This window comes from Littorina saxatilis, linkage group LG4 (genome assembly GCF_037325665.1).
Source record: "Littorina saxatilis isolate snail1 linkage group LG4, US_GU_Lsax_2.0, whole genome shotgun sequence".
Taxonomy (NCBI): domain Eukaryota; kingdom Metazoa; phylum Mollusca; class Gastropoda; order Littorinimorpha; family Littorinidae; genus Littorina; species Littorina saxatilis.
This window is the reverse complement of record NC_090248.1, coordinates 37,045,460-37,060,459: the sequence shown is the minus strand read 5'-3', so window position 1 is coordinate 37,060,459 and position 15,000 is coordinate 37,045,460. Positions and strand designations below refer to the sequence as shown.

Genomic DNA, 15,000 nt, shown 5'->3' with positions numbered 1-15,000 from the left:
ATACTTGTGCTTTTCTGGAATGGCTTTCTAAATACTAATACGTTCTGGTACTGGATATGGCAGAAAAAGGATAATCATACATTTCCAAACATCTGGCGTGATATGGACACAACACACACATTCAATGCAGAGACTCTGCAGATATCAAGATCACAGCACACAAAGCTATCATTAGATATGGGATGTGTGAAGCAGTATTTTACAGTCTTAATATATAAACGGACACTCACACAAGCAAAAACAGACAGAGAGGCAGACGGACACACAGACTTGCACACATTGTGCAACGTATGCATGCGGACAGACAGACAGACAGTCAGACTTGCACACATAGTGCAATATATGCATGCGGACAGACAGACAGACGTGCACACATTGTGCAATATATGCATGCGGACAGACAGACAGACAGACAGACTTGCACACATTGTTCAATGTATGCATGGGGACAGACAGACAGACAGACTTGCACACATTGTGCAATGTATGCATGCGGACAGACAGACAGACAGACTTGCACACATTGTGCAATGTATGCATGCAGAAGGCAGTCATGCATACATTGATGCCAGTTAGTTCAAATTCACAAACATGTCCCAGTATCAAATATATGCCCAATATGCACATGTGCATAAAAACCGCATGAAGTTTAAAAGACAAAATCCACATACACATACTGAATATAGCAGCAGCACATTATTTGTCTCACTCAAATACAGCAATTGGCATGCATTTAAAAACATACAAACAAGCAAAGTACCGACATTAGTACAAATAATGATATGCAAAGAACATTATTCAGAAAAGCAGATGATACATTCATACAAATTTTCTATACGTAAACAATCACGCCACACTGAGTCAAAAGTTTAAGGCAATTTGAGGAACATTACCATAATTATATAAGCATGGGGCCGGTGTCACGAACTGAAACCTCTAGACAGATCTGCTGGGGTCAACATGGGGCCGGTGTCACGAACTGAAACCTCTGGACAGATCTGCTGGGGTCAACATGGGGCCGGTGTCACGAACTGAAACCTCTGGACAGATCTGCTGGGGTCAACATGGGGCAGGTGTCACGAACTGAAACCTCTGGACAGATCTGCTGGGGTCAACATGGGGCCGGTATTACAAACTGAAACCTCTGGACAGATCTGCTGGGGTCAACATGGGGCCGGTGTCACGCTCTGGACAGATCTGCTGGGGTCAACATGGGGCCGGTGTCACGCTCTGGACAGATCTGCTGGGGTCAACATGGGGCCGGTGTCACGCTCTGGACAGATCTGCTAGGGTCAACATGGGGCCGGTGTCACGAACTGAAACCTCTGCTGAACAATCCTTCTCATTGCGGTCAATGCGCATGCGCCAATCTTGGACTTAAAAAATGCGACCCTTTCTTTCTTTCTTTCTTTATTTGGTGTTTAACGTCGTTTTCAACCGTTCAAGGTTATATCGCGACGGGGGGGGGGGGGGGGGGGGGGGGGATGGGATAGAGCCTGCGACCCTTTGACGGAACGAACCATGGGTTAGGGTTAGGGTTAGGATTAGGGTTAGGATAAGTGTTAGGGTTAGGGTTAGGGTTAGGTTGTTCACGACCTGATTAATCTCCCCATGTTAGCGCATGCGCATTGACCGCAATGAGAAGGATTGTTCAGGCAGAGTTTTCAGTTCGTGACACCGGTAGCTCAGTTGGTAGAGCACTGGACTTGTGATCCTATGGTCGCATGTTCGAATCCGGGCCGGCCGGACACAGGTCAACTTTATGTGCAGACTCAGAGACAATATCCATGTTCCACCCCCGGGTTACCACTGTTGCGCGTAAAAGACCTCGGTCTTTCTGCCATAAGTGCAGGTGGCTGAATACACCTAAACATGCAGACACCTGGGTAGCACGACTCTGATGCTGCTAGCTTTCCCCTGTGAGGAAGCGACCCAAATTTCCCAGCGATGGGACAATAAAGTAATAAAAATGAAAATGGTCGTGCAAGCGGAAAAGTCATTACCTTTAAAGGAGGGAGTCTCACAGTGAAAATAAACTGACAGACTTTTATGAGGACAATGTCTCAAACAGACAAAGTCTTACAAATAGGTTTCGCTGTAGCTATACTGGTTACACTGGAACACCCCTTCTCAGACCGTCCCCATTTTAAGACACTGCTTTCACAGATTTTCCGTTCATAAAATCTGAAACTTTAATTCACCTCAATTTTAAGACTCCCTACCTTTAAGACACTGCTTTTTCAGATTTTCTGTTCATAACACAGGTACATTTTTCTCAAATTCAAAACTCCCCTCCCTTGTTTTTCAATATTTGTGGCAGTCTTTATGGGGAGGTTCCACTGTATGCAAAAAAGACAGGAAATACATGAGAAAAACAAAGCAGTAAATGTGTGGAGACGCTGACAAGAGAGTTATACATAGCACCATATCTACATTATTTTCAAGGCAGCAACAGTGCACTTAGGGTAAATGTGGAAGAATGAGTTAAAAAAAGAACTGTGAAAAATGGTGTAATGTTATTTGGAGAAACACTGATGAATGGGAGTCACTTTATTCGTGTGCCGTGTCTAAACTTACAAAAGTTATGCAAATTCATGTTACGGTACGCATGAATAATAAATGTGAATTTTAATTAATAAATGAGACTCGCTTTCTTCATGTGACGTATCTAAACTTACAATAGCCATGCACATTTATAATACAGTAAGAAAGAATAACAAATGTGAATCATGACTTATAAATGTGATTCGCTTTCTTTGTAAGCTGTTTCTAAATTTGTAAGATTATCTTACCATCAAGATGCAAAAAACATTCATCGCAAAGCAACTTTTCAGTTTATTATTATTATTGATTAATGCGATTATTTCCACATTGTTTGCAAAACTATTAGATCTTATGCTAAAATGATGATGTTGCATGCGCAAACCTCATTTTTGTTTTTGAGTCTCCAACATGATAAATTAAAGTAGGGGTGCCTTGAAAAATTATTTGATCAAACAGGGCTCCTAAGGATTTTATGTACTGGCTTTGTTCATATAAATAATTTTGACTATACACAGCTTGATGATTTTTTGTCAGTCTTCATGCAAATCCATGAAATCAAAGGGCTTACATGCAAGAGAAGAACCAATGCCCCTTTGTGAAAAACTCACCCCCCCCTGTAAACTCCTGAGAAGGCAAAACAGCTAATATCAAGAGACACTATCCAGAAAAATTATGCGGAAATGTTCTATAAGTAACTATTATTTGTTCGCAGTGCTACCTGAGCTTACAAAAATGCAATGCTTCTACAAATAATTGATCATTTTAACTGCAACCAATAATTATTTGTGCACTAGGGGAAAAAAACAAATCTAACAAAAATATGCAACAACACAGCAAACCAACCAAATAATTGTGACTATAAAATCAAAACCAACAACACCACTGTCTGAATTAATGTAACCACTTCACTCCACCAACACATTCTCAGTTTAAATTACATGCAAGGAAGCTTCTAAATGTCCCAGCTCAAGATATGTATATCCAATAAGACTAAGAGCTACTTTGACTGCATCTGAATAGATTCACTATGAATAAACAGGATAGCTGAAGAATAAGAGAAAATTTAACCAAGCAATTTAAACACGGAATTATGAATATATAGCATACACAAACCGACTCTGAGAGACAAAGAGTCAGGCAGACACTCAGACAGACAGAATAGCAGAAAGAATAGCAGACAGACAGACAGACAGACAGAATAGCAGACAGACAGACAGACAGACAGGCAGACAGACAGGCAGACAGAGTAGCAGAAAGAATAGCAGACAGACAGACAGACAGACAGCAGACAGACAGACAGAATAGCAGACAGACAGACAGAATAGCAGATAGACAGGCAGGCACAATCTCAAGAAGCAGCTAAAAATCAGTGTAATTTTAAGAAAGAGTACTGCCAGGACCCAGTATAAAATCAAACACACAATACCATCTGCCCAGCGAGAAAAAGCTTCTGCCTCGAAAGCGGTCTAAGGGAGATAACCATGTTATAAGAGCCAGTGATAAATGGTATGCCTGTGAAGAAAACGGTTTCTATCAAACAAATACTATTAAAGCCAACGGTTCTACCTAACCAGAAGAACTGGAGAAATCAAACTATGCAACAGGAATGGCTCAACTCAGAATAAAAGTAGACAGAGGTGCATGCACACGCAAATAGCAACAAGTTTGCTGTCAAAGACCAAGGGAGAAAACAAATACATTTCAACATTTTCATCAGAAGTGAGAACCGACAGGAAACCCAAACTACAGGCAACCACACATTATCCGTGATTCATTTTAACCTGAAAATATTAACATGGTTTAAATCCTAATATGCTTTCTGTGAAGGGATGTTTCTCTCACTATTTTGCTCTGATAAGAGATTTTTTAAATCTCAGAAGAAAGACTCCTACTCCTAGGGATCTAATGTTAACATTCATGTCCAGTGTCTAAGTTCTAACCCAGTCTTGCAGCTCTCAGATTAAAGTATTTTCAAAATATTGTACATCTTTACTCCTTTAACATTGCATTATGTGTTGATTGACTTTCATTCTGTTTAATGTAGAGCACGACAAGATAAAACATACATAAACCAAACCCAGCAAACTGAGAGCACACTCGTTTCCTTGTGAAGAAGACATTTCTCACCCAAAACATCCACCATGCCCTCACTTCAAAAGGGAAAAAAGAAGAAGAAGAAAACAGAATCAAAGAAAATATGAAAAAGAAGAACAGATAAACACAAAACCCAACCCTCTTTTGTATCATACAGTTCTGGATGCATTAAGTGATTAACTCAATTCTCTTTAACAATACACACTATTTGCCTGGCCCCACTTTTGACTCCTGGCAAACTTACTTTCTAAGATTTAACCTGTTTAAAACCATGACCAGTGTCAACCTCTTTGAGCAGCATACAGACAAACTGCACTCTCCAATGTTGACTCGGTCCTCGCACAAAAACCTGCCTCTCTAAGATTTAACAACTTTAAAACCATGATCTGTGTCAACCTCTCCGGGCAGGAGACAGGCAAACTTTACTCTCACATTCCAAGATTTAACCAGTTTAAAACCATGACCTGTGTCAACCTCTCCGGGCAGGAGACAGACAAACTTTACTCTCCCATTCTAAGATTTAACCAGTTTAAAACCATGACCTGTGTCAACCTCTCTGGGCGGGAGACAGGCAAACTGCACCCGCCTCAGCCATCGCCAAAAGCACGTACAGCAGCAAAACAGCGAACTGATCCCAGGAATGTTAAGCGCTTTCAGCAGCGGTCTGGTAAACCGCGGGAAGTTGGAGTCCCAATACTGCTGGTAGTCGTCACGCGTGGGAAGATGAAAGACAAAGTCCGTCCAGCCTCGAGACACGGAGTAGATAGCACGAAGAGGTCTCTGCTTCCCGGTCCAATCCACACTGACCTCTTGACCGGTGTTGTACTGCATGTAGGCACGTGTGAAGGCTCCCACGCTGACCAATCCTGACCCTCCTTCGAGCTCGGGTACCGCGACGGGTCTGCGGATGTAACGACAGGATTGCACGGAGAAGAAGATGTCTCTGACGCGCTTGGCGTCTTGTGCCCAGACGTAGGAGTGCATGGAGTCCAGGATAAGGATGAGTCTGGCGCCGGACGCTCCGTTCTTGGTCTCCCACCACTCCAACAAGGTGTCCAGAGTCAGCCGCTTGTTGTCTGCACAGTTCAGCGGACACGTTAATGAATCAATAAGGTAAACAAAAACAGTTTAATAAAAACAATAACAACACTTTATTGTCCATTAAAATATTTCATTAATACCCTTTCGCTGCCAATCAAAACTTACTTGTGTGCATTCCTGATTGCCAGGGAATTTTGGTGTTCGGGGTGTAATAATTCACAAACAATTCTAGCTCCAAACTGGCAGTAGGTAGGTAAGTAAAACCTATGTTATTTTTAAAGGAAATTGAACCAAGAATCTGTTTGTAGTGTCTAAACATGGAAATAATAATTAGTTTGGCTTATAATGATGTTTAAATATGAACTTTTGAAAAATCAGTCCGGCGCATCTTCCGGTGCCTGTGGATCAAACACAGGTGGCTGTTTTGCTTGCTCCAAGAAAGGATCATAATCACTGTCATCTACCTGTTTCCAACGAATCCTCCGAAAGATCTCCCCCTTCCCCTGTCAGTATCCATAATCATTTGCACCGCCTGTAGCGTCAGTCCGTCTTTGTTTTTCCCTACTAGGGCCCGGTCGACTGTCACCGTTAGCCATTTTGACGAGTCGAGCTTTCTCTCCCCTTTCCTGCCCGCCAAGGCCGAAAATAGCCTTCAGACGCAAAACCGCGTCACCATTTATGTTTATTCATGAGAATGAGGTATCCTACCAAGCCATTGGTTGCTATTTGTGTGTCAGCAGTGACGTAGCATTTCTGGAAAATTCCTGAACGGAGAAGACGGGTTTACCCGTCCTAAGGCGCTGCGGCTGCACAAACGCGTGACGGGTATACCCGTCCTAAGGCAGTCAAGGGGTTAAAATACAGTTACAAAAAATAATGTATATATATGTATAACTATAAGTAAAAAAATAAATTCCTTAGCAAGAAGAGCAGCTGATTATGTCCGTTAAATGTTAAAACATACTCATTAACAATGCAGGATTGATAAAAAAGAAAAAAGGAAAAAAAAAAGAAAACACTGGTCCAAAACCAGACTGAGACAATTATCAGTCTGCAAATTTCATGATCACAACTCTGCATCATTACCACATGGTCAAAGGGAAGTAATCTGTGCGAACACAGACAGACTGTGCTCACAAGTGTCAGCAGAAGTGCATTACCCTTTTCTTCCACTGAAAGTATCAGTTTAACAATACATACTGGGTTTGAAAGCCCAGTTTCTGGACAAATTTTTTTGTTGAAAGGACAAGCTTTTTGAAATAAATGCAAAGACGAACAAAAGAAACACAATTGTTTTGGCTGCATTAATTTCCTATTTTTGTTCTCCCCACAATTCTTTCCAGCATAAATTGTGTTTAAGGACAATATGATCTACCAGTTAACCCCCCTGCTGATAATTCCATAACCAGCTGAGTTTTAGAGGGTCCCAAAACTTAATGGGACCCAAATCCCCCGGTGTACTACTAACACTTATTGATGACAAGTAGTGTTAAATAATGAGTCTTTTTTATTAGAATATTCCAGACAAGTCAACAACAAACACACTCACACGCACGCACTTGCACTTAGCTGATAACTACAGTCTGAAAATGTTACCTACGGTACGCATGGGAACATAAATTTAGTGCGTCCCCGGACCCCCGCTTTGAGAGAGAGAAATTCAAGTTTTACGCCCTCACGGCAAAGCCATTAGGGGCATGTTCCCGGGTTTTAACCCGACTTCAGATGAGATACACAAGTGTATGCGTGTTTAGGTGGTATACGCCATCTGCACTTATGGCAGAATGACCGAGGTCTTTTACGTGCCACTGTGGTGACACGGGGGTGGGAGATGTATACCATCTCTGGGTCTGCACATAAGGTTGACCTGTGTCCGTCCCGGCCCGGATTCGAACCAGCGACCTTTCGATCACAAGTCCAGTGCTCTACCACCTGAGCTACCCGGGCCCCGGACGCAGGGACGCGCAGTTTGGGGAGTATCACCAAAATGAAACAATTCTTGTGACTACTACGTCAACGTACATAATGAACCGAGCTACAAGAAAACAGTTGCAAAAGAGCTTCTACCACACTCTAAAAGTAACAGTGCATCACAGAAACCCACCTGAAAATGCCCAGTCTCCATTCTCAAACACATCTCCACAGTAGTACAAGAGGTAGGTGTCATAGCGAGGCCCCTCATTTGTTCGTTGTTCAAAAAACGCGTTGAGTTTGCTGTGCACAGAGTCTATGTTCAGGCCAGACGTTGACAGATCACAGCCGTAGTTGGCAAGCATGTGGAATGCAAAGAAATGTTGAACTTGGGCGAGGGCGGCCATTGCTCGTGAAGTCATTTCCTGCACCACTGAAGAGGGGAGTAAAGTAGCACTGTCTTCTGGCCTGGAAAAACAACAGAGCGATTACATAGTGTTCAATGCTAGAAATTCAAGGTGAATAACAATAAGTAAAACAACTCATAATCTGTCCATTGACATCTGATAAACAAAGGGAAGTGGGAGCTCTGAATGCATTCAGCATGTGTAATAGAGTAAGGGAGAGTTATTCGCAACAAGCGACTTTCATCCTCACTTTCATTTCAATGCTTGTTATTCTCTCAGGTGCCAGGAGAATGGTTCCGAATACATGTAACTCTAACTTTTTTTAATACACATGTCGTATGCATTTAGAGCGCTGACTTCCCCTTGTTTATCAGATCTCTTCTTCTTCTTCTGCGTTCGTGGGCTGAAACTCCCACGTACACTCGTGTTTTTTGCACGAGTGGAATTTTACGTGTATGACCGTTTTTTACCCCGCCATTTAGGCAGCCATACGCCGTTTTCGGAGGAAGCATGCTGGGTATTTTCGTGTTTCTATAACCCACCGAACTCTGGCATGGATTACAGGATCTTTTTCGTGCGCACTTGGTCTTGTGCTTGCGTGTACACACGGGGGTGTTCGGACACCGAGGAGAGTCTGCACACAAAGTTGACTCTGAGAAATAAATCTCTCGCCGAACGTGGGGACGAACTCACGCTGACAGCGGCCAACTGGATACAAATCCAGCGCGCTACCCACTGAGCTACATCCCCGCCCCTTATCAGATCTCTAAACAGCACTCGGCCTATATTTGATTAAGATTCTGTCCATTGACACTATAAGTACTGTAGACAGACGTGTCAATTACAATCTTGATCGAATACTTCAATTTTAATCAGAGCGAGAGATAAAAATCAACACAGTGTTTGCATTAACCCAAAATGTTTTGACAGTTGAAAACACAAGACCTAGGCTGGGATTATACAGATTTGATAGCATGGAACATTTTTTTCTGTATCGAAGTAAAGTTATTGGTATGTATTTAGGCTTTAGTTCCACTGTTTACAATGACTGGCTGACCGGGCGGGGATGTAGCTCAGTCGGTAGCGCGCTGGATTTGTATCCAGTTGGCCGCTGTCAGCGTGAGTTCGTCCCCACGTTCGGCGAGAGATTTATTTCTCAGAGTCAACTTTGTGTGCAGACTCTCCTCTGTGTCCGAACACCCCCGTGTGTACACGCAAGCACAAGACCAAGTGCGCACGAAAAAGATCCTGTAATCCATGTCAGAGTTCGGTGGGTTATAGAAACACGAAAATACCCAGCATGCTTCCTCCGAAAGCGGCGTATGGCTGCCTAAATGGCGGGGTAAAAACGGTCATACACGTAAAAGCCGTGGGAGTTTCAGCCCATGAACGAACAAACAAACAAACAAACTGGCTGACCACTTTTTGTGCGAGCCAGTGTTATTTTTGTATTTTTTACCCACTTTTCAGATGATACAGGCTTACGGAACATCTAGTGTGATTTCTGTAAAGCTAGTTATGTCCCAACAAAATAAAGAGCATTATGCACAAAAGGGATGTTTACACATTCTCCTACATACTGTTCATAAGGCCAGGAACTACCATGAAAATACACCATTATTTCACTTGAAGTCATTTGCCCACATCATTCTTGAAACAGAACTGTTTGTGTTAAATTTTGGTGTACATTTGCTTCAAAGTTTAATGTATGTAAAACAAAAGTATCTGATAAAAAAAACCAATGCTTTTAGATTGACTTATTAAAAATCATTCAATGAAAAATAAGCAAAGCAATGTGTTTTCACTACAGCTCCTGACCCTAAAGAGGAATTGCCTCCCTTGCACTGTCATTGTCATCTAACCCTGGAATTCTGCAGAAATCTGTTTGTGCTTGGCTTGTGAGAGCTCTTTCATGCCAGCTCTCTCACTACAAGATCTATGATCTGTTTTAATGTCAACTGTATACAGGCTGCTCTGAGACAATTTTAATTTTATACAGTTTTCTTTCTTTAAATTTTAAAAATATGTTGAGATTCCTGTGATTGTAGACCACAAACTTTACTGAAAATTAAAGAATTATCATTGTCATGATTGTAGAGCTCTTAGAATTCTATAAAGGATGAACTCCTAGTTACCAAGATGTGTTCTTTACGGTTTACACTCCTGCAAAGATCTTTAAGGTTTATACATTAAGAAAGATTCTTTCTTTTGAGTTTCAACGTTGAGAATGATGAGATCTTCAGGGGTACACACGCATGCCAAATATTGTTAGATGACAGCTAGCCAACCACCAACCTCAAATTTGTAACAGGTGAGATCATGGCGTAAGCAGTGCAGGTGCCACCCAGGCTGTCCCCAAGCTCCCAAAATAAACTCAGCGTGGCTGCCTCCAGTGGCAAAATGGTGAAAATCAGCGTCAGGCTGTACGGGGTTCGAGTCTCCCAGCCCAGGGCCAGGAGAGCGAGAGTGGAGGTGAGACTGAGGCAGATGAGACGCTGAGTGACGAGGCCGAAGTGACGCAGACCCCGAGCGGCCATGATGCGAGGGTAACTGTGAGAAGGCTCGCCCAGGCTGCTGTGCGCTGAGTTACACTGTGAAACCTGAAACAGACCACTGGTCTTAGAATAAAAGAAAGGTATGTTGTTGGAACATTTAATTGTTGACAAAACAATACGTTATGTGTATCAAATGCAATAAAACAATAAATCCCTTCAGCGTGTTAAAAGATTCATACGTTGAATCTCTCTTATGACTAGTCAAAAGTGGAAGCATTACCAAACACAGAAAAGTTTTATAAACTTTACACATTCTAAACGAATTACAAGATAACCCATATCATGTTTTGGGTCATTCCGTAATGCATTTTGACTTTATTCAGCTAAAAACTGACTCCTCTTCTTTCATCCTGCTAAGTTTTATGAAACTGGGCTCAAACAGTCAAAGGAAGATGCAATGCCACTGTCTCTAGCACAAAAAAAACCACCTTTGGATTTATACTGTATTTCTCCGATCTTCAGCAGCCTAAGGCTAGAGTTGCTTCAGACCCACGCCTGCTTGTGTCTGAAAGTGGTTACCCACTTACCCCTCTTGGCTGATCACAGAATAACAACAGGATAAGATGTCATAAACCTTAAAAACACAAGACATTTTGTCAAAAAAAGAGACCTTGCATGATATGTAAACTTTCATACAGCTTACTGATTTTATTCGTTAGAGGAACTTAATCAAGTTAATGATCATGCAGGCTTTGAAGATTGCTCAGCTGTTATTAATATATATATAATAATATATCCGGTGGGTACTGAGGAACAGTGTGTGATACTGTCCAGTGTGTGATACTGTCATAGTTTTCTGTCAGTGTCACTAAGTATACGTTTAAGTTAAGACACCAGATTAATATCTCGAGCTTTACAGTGGAACCTCCCTTTTAAGCCATGAATATCATCTGTCAATTTACCTTCCTTTTAAGACTCCATCTTTTGTAAGACCTACTTTACTCAGATTTTTTGAGGTCTTAAAACAGAGGTTCTTCTGAATCACTTTAGCACATAACTTATAATTTATGACTCTTTTTATGAGTGATACCTTTCCCATGAGTTGCCAGCAAGCACCTAAGTAGGCTAGGTGAAGCAGCAGCCAAATGGTAGCGACGGCCAGGAACAGCGGGAAGACGACGAACCATTCCTTGTGTTGCATCGTGCTGCGTCCCACAACCACTCCCAGCACTGTGTCCAGTCCCAGAATTCCCACCAGCGACATGTAGCGCACGATGCGAGGGAGCGTGAAGAACACACTGTGCCATCGCTCGAGTGTTGAGCGACTCGAGAGGTAAAGGTCAAGGGCGGCGGGGAGAGTGTGACGTCCTGCGATGCACACCAGGGCGTAGACGTTGGGTTTCAGTGAAAGTGATGGGAAAATGGACAGTATGGAGATTATGATGAAAGCGGCTAATGAGATTAACACAAATGTGGATTTCAGACGCAGCGCTGCGACATGAGTCAAGAAGGCCAAGGTCATTAATCCAAGCACCCATGCTGAGTTACCGGTCACCATTCCACCGATGACAAGTCCAAGGCCTTCAAGTGCTGCCGCCATTCCAAGAATTCCTGGATCCGGGTCGGCCAGTTTTAGGAGTCGACTCAGAACGTGCCAGAATACTCCAAGGACTAGACTAGTCAAAAACAACGCCTCCATGGCTTCTTGTGTTGTCACATACTCCACAGCAGAACTATCACTGTACGCCAAGATTCCTATCAAACAGCCCACCCATATGTGAAACACAGCACCCCCTGCTCTCTGCATGTTGCAATAGTAGCGTAGCGCGCACGATACGGCAAAGATGAACATGGCGGTGATGGAGATGAAGGAGAGAATGGGATCCTGGGTAATGGACCATTGTGTGTACAGGCCCAGCCCCAGGGCCACCAGGAGAACCACCTCTGGCACGTACTGCACATTTTGCAACGTCAACTGCGCTCTCAGATCTTTCACGTGAGACATGGTTAGAGCTGGTAGATGGACGATGAAGTATCTGACTTTGCTCAGCCCAAGCACCATTGGATCTGGTTTTCCTGCATGTTCCTAGAAATTATTCTTTGAAAAGAACTTTGAGTTTGAGTTTGAAGTGCTTGTTTCTCAAGTTGGCGACACCCTCAAGCACACAAAATAAACGTACTTTTAACTTCAATAGGTTCTGTAAACTTAAGCGGTCATCAGTTGCGAGACAAACTTTACTGTTTTTATGAATAGTATCGAATATCGAGACAGGACTAAACACTCCTTATTTTTGATAGGACATCGATTTTTAAGTCCGAACAGAGTCAGAGGTTTTCGTTCTCCGAATGTCAAAAGCAACTCATTGTTGGTCAGTCTAAAATCAGTCAGTCGACCGGGCATCCCCAGCCTACGATTTTAACCGGCAACTCATAAACGATGGCTAGATGTCTGATCCATCTGCAGCCATGTATTAACAGAAAACTTAAACTGAAGCCGGTGCGCAAATCTGTCACCACTGTTTTGGTAACAGCATTGACTCTTGGCAGACGATACAACAACTTCCGGAGTGATTTGGAACCGTTTGAAACTATGACCTGTTACAAATTGATCCGTTTGAGATTTATTGTGCGAAATTAGAATAAGTTTCATTGGAAGTTCGGTGTTAGTTCTTTGGTTGTTTTTAAGTTGTTACGTTATTTGTTTGTTTGTTTGTGTTGTAGCAGCCTGTTTGTTCTGTTGTTGTCTGCTGGATTGTTTTCTTTCTTTCCAGTTCCGCTGACTCAGTGAAGCGGCTTCGATCAGTTCAGTCTTTTCCAGTTTCCTGTTTCTTTCTTTCTTTCTTTTTACATTTTCAGTGTCTGTCTTTCTTTCAACCATTCGCTCTTTAAACTCAATGCAGCTCTTTGAAACCATGAATGGATTGTGGTTCGACCATTCCACCATGACGTCATGCACAACTGAGACTGAAAATGGCTAAAACTACAGAGTGAAATTCAGTCTAAGATAACTATTCTGACTCTCTTATTATTATCTAAACCGCATTACAAAAAACAAGAAACAAGCGAACAAACTAACTAACTTGCAAACAAAGAAACAAACAAACGAAATGCCAAGAGAACGACTTGAACGAACAAAGGAACGAACTGACGAACCGTCGCGTCGCCGGGAACGACTGAACAAACAAACAAACAAACAAACAAACACAAACAAACAAACAAACAAACAAACAACCAACCAACTAAAAATCAAAAACAAAAAAAGCGAACAAAGGAAGAAAGAAAGAAAGAACGAATGAACAAACAAACAAACAAACAAACAAACAAACGAACGAAAGAAAGAAAGAACAAATGAACAAACAAATAAACAAACAGACTGATGAACCAGTGTGACTGACAGGCTGCCAGCGAACCATCCTAACAAGCAGGCGAGCAGGAAGAGAAATAGACTCAGAAGACTGAGAAGCATCATTCAAGTCGTACATTTGCTCTTTATTCCATACGTTTTTTTGTATTCTTCACAGTAAGCACACAAAACAGTATATCGCAGTAGTTTTCTTTATCTTTGTCCTATCTTTATGTCAACAAAAGTATATATATTTATATTTATATATATAAATTATATTTCGGCATACGATTTCTTGTACACAGCTCCCCGCAAGAGACAGCAACAACTTTCCGCTGTGCGTTCATATTTGAACTTTAAACAATAAAAATGTTCCCCATACTTTGTCAGTTTTAGACTTAGGGTATAAACGATTGATTTTTTTTCTGAGTAACGACAGCGTTCATGTGTAACAACGGGGAATGAGGGGTAGGGGTCTGCGACCGTTGTGACGCTTTTACTGAGGCCACTCGAACTCAGGCGTTCAATAGCGAAGTGTCATCACTCAAAGTAAGACTGATGAAATGTTGTCACTTGCGAGGAAAATGCAATGGTAATCCTTTTCTTATAATTTCTAAAGCAATTTGAAGCTGTCAACCGAATAAATGAGAAGGGACAGAAGAGAGAGAGAGAGAGAGAGAGAGAGAGAGAGAGAGAGAGAGAGAGAGAGAGAGAGAGAGAGAGACAGAGAGACAGAGAGACAGAGAGACCGAAAGAGACAGAGAGAGACAGAAAGAGGCAGAGACAGAGAGAGAGAGACAGAGAGAGAGAGACAGAGAGAGAGGGGGGGAGGGAGAGGGAGAGAAAGAGGGGGAGGGAGGGAGGGAGAGACAGAGAGAGAGACAGAGACAGAGATAGAGAGAGAGACAGAGAGAGAGAGAGAGGGGGGGGAGAGGGAGAGAGAGACAGAGAGAGACAGAGCTAGAGAGAGACAGAGAGAGAGAGAGAGACAGAGAGAGAGAGAGGGGGGGGGGGGGGAGAGAGAGAGAGAGAGAGAGAGAGAGAGAGAGAGAGAGAGAGAGATGAGAGAGACAGAGAGACAGCGAGAGAGAGGGGGGAGGGAAGGAGAGATCGACAGAGAGAGACAGAGAGAGACAGAGAGAGAGAGAGAGGGAGAGAGAGAGAG

The 15,000-nt window shown here is 42.5% G+C and overlaps 1 protein-coding gene and 2 long non-coding RNA genes across 3 annotated transcripts in view; 1 reads left to right on the top strand and 2 right to left on the bottom strand.

The window, feature by feature from the left end:
- Nucleotides 1–13,120, bottom strand: part of LOC138964656 (transmembrane protein 168-like) — a 13,767-nt gene extending 647 nt beyond the window's left edge. The window contains exons 1-4 of the mRNA XM_070336665.1: nt 11,583–13,120; nt 10,293–10,597; nt 7,784–8,058; nt 1–5,714 (exon numbers count right to left, since the gene is read on the bottom strand). The exon at nt 1–5,714 is cut by the window's left edge and continues 647 nt beyond it. Coding sequence (XP_070192766.1) covers nt 5,152–5,714; nt 7,784–8,058; nt 10,293–10,597; nt 11,583–12,554 — 2,115 coding nt within the window. The 5' untranslated portion in view covers nt 12,555–13,120 and the 3' untranslated portion in view covers nt 1–5,151. The remainder of the gene's footprint in view (nt 5,715–7,783; nt 8,059–10,292; nt 10,598–11,582) is intronic.
- The window catches only part of LOC138964660 (uncharacterized), a 464,957-nt gene that overhangs the window by 442,639 nt on the left and 7,318 nt on the right, over nt 1–15,000 (bottom strand). The window lies entirely within an intron of this gene.
- Nucleotides 1,396–15,000, top strand: part of LOC138964659 (uncharacterized) — a 107,427-nt gene continuing 93,822 nt past the window's right edge. The window contains exon 1 of the long non-coding RNA XR_011455173.1: nt 1,396–1,446. This is a non-coding gene — a long non-coding RNA (uncharacterized lncRNA). The remainder of the gene's footprint in view (nt 1,447–15,000) is intronic.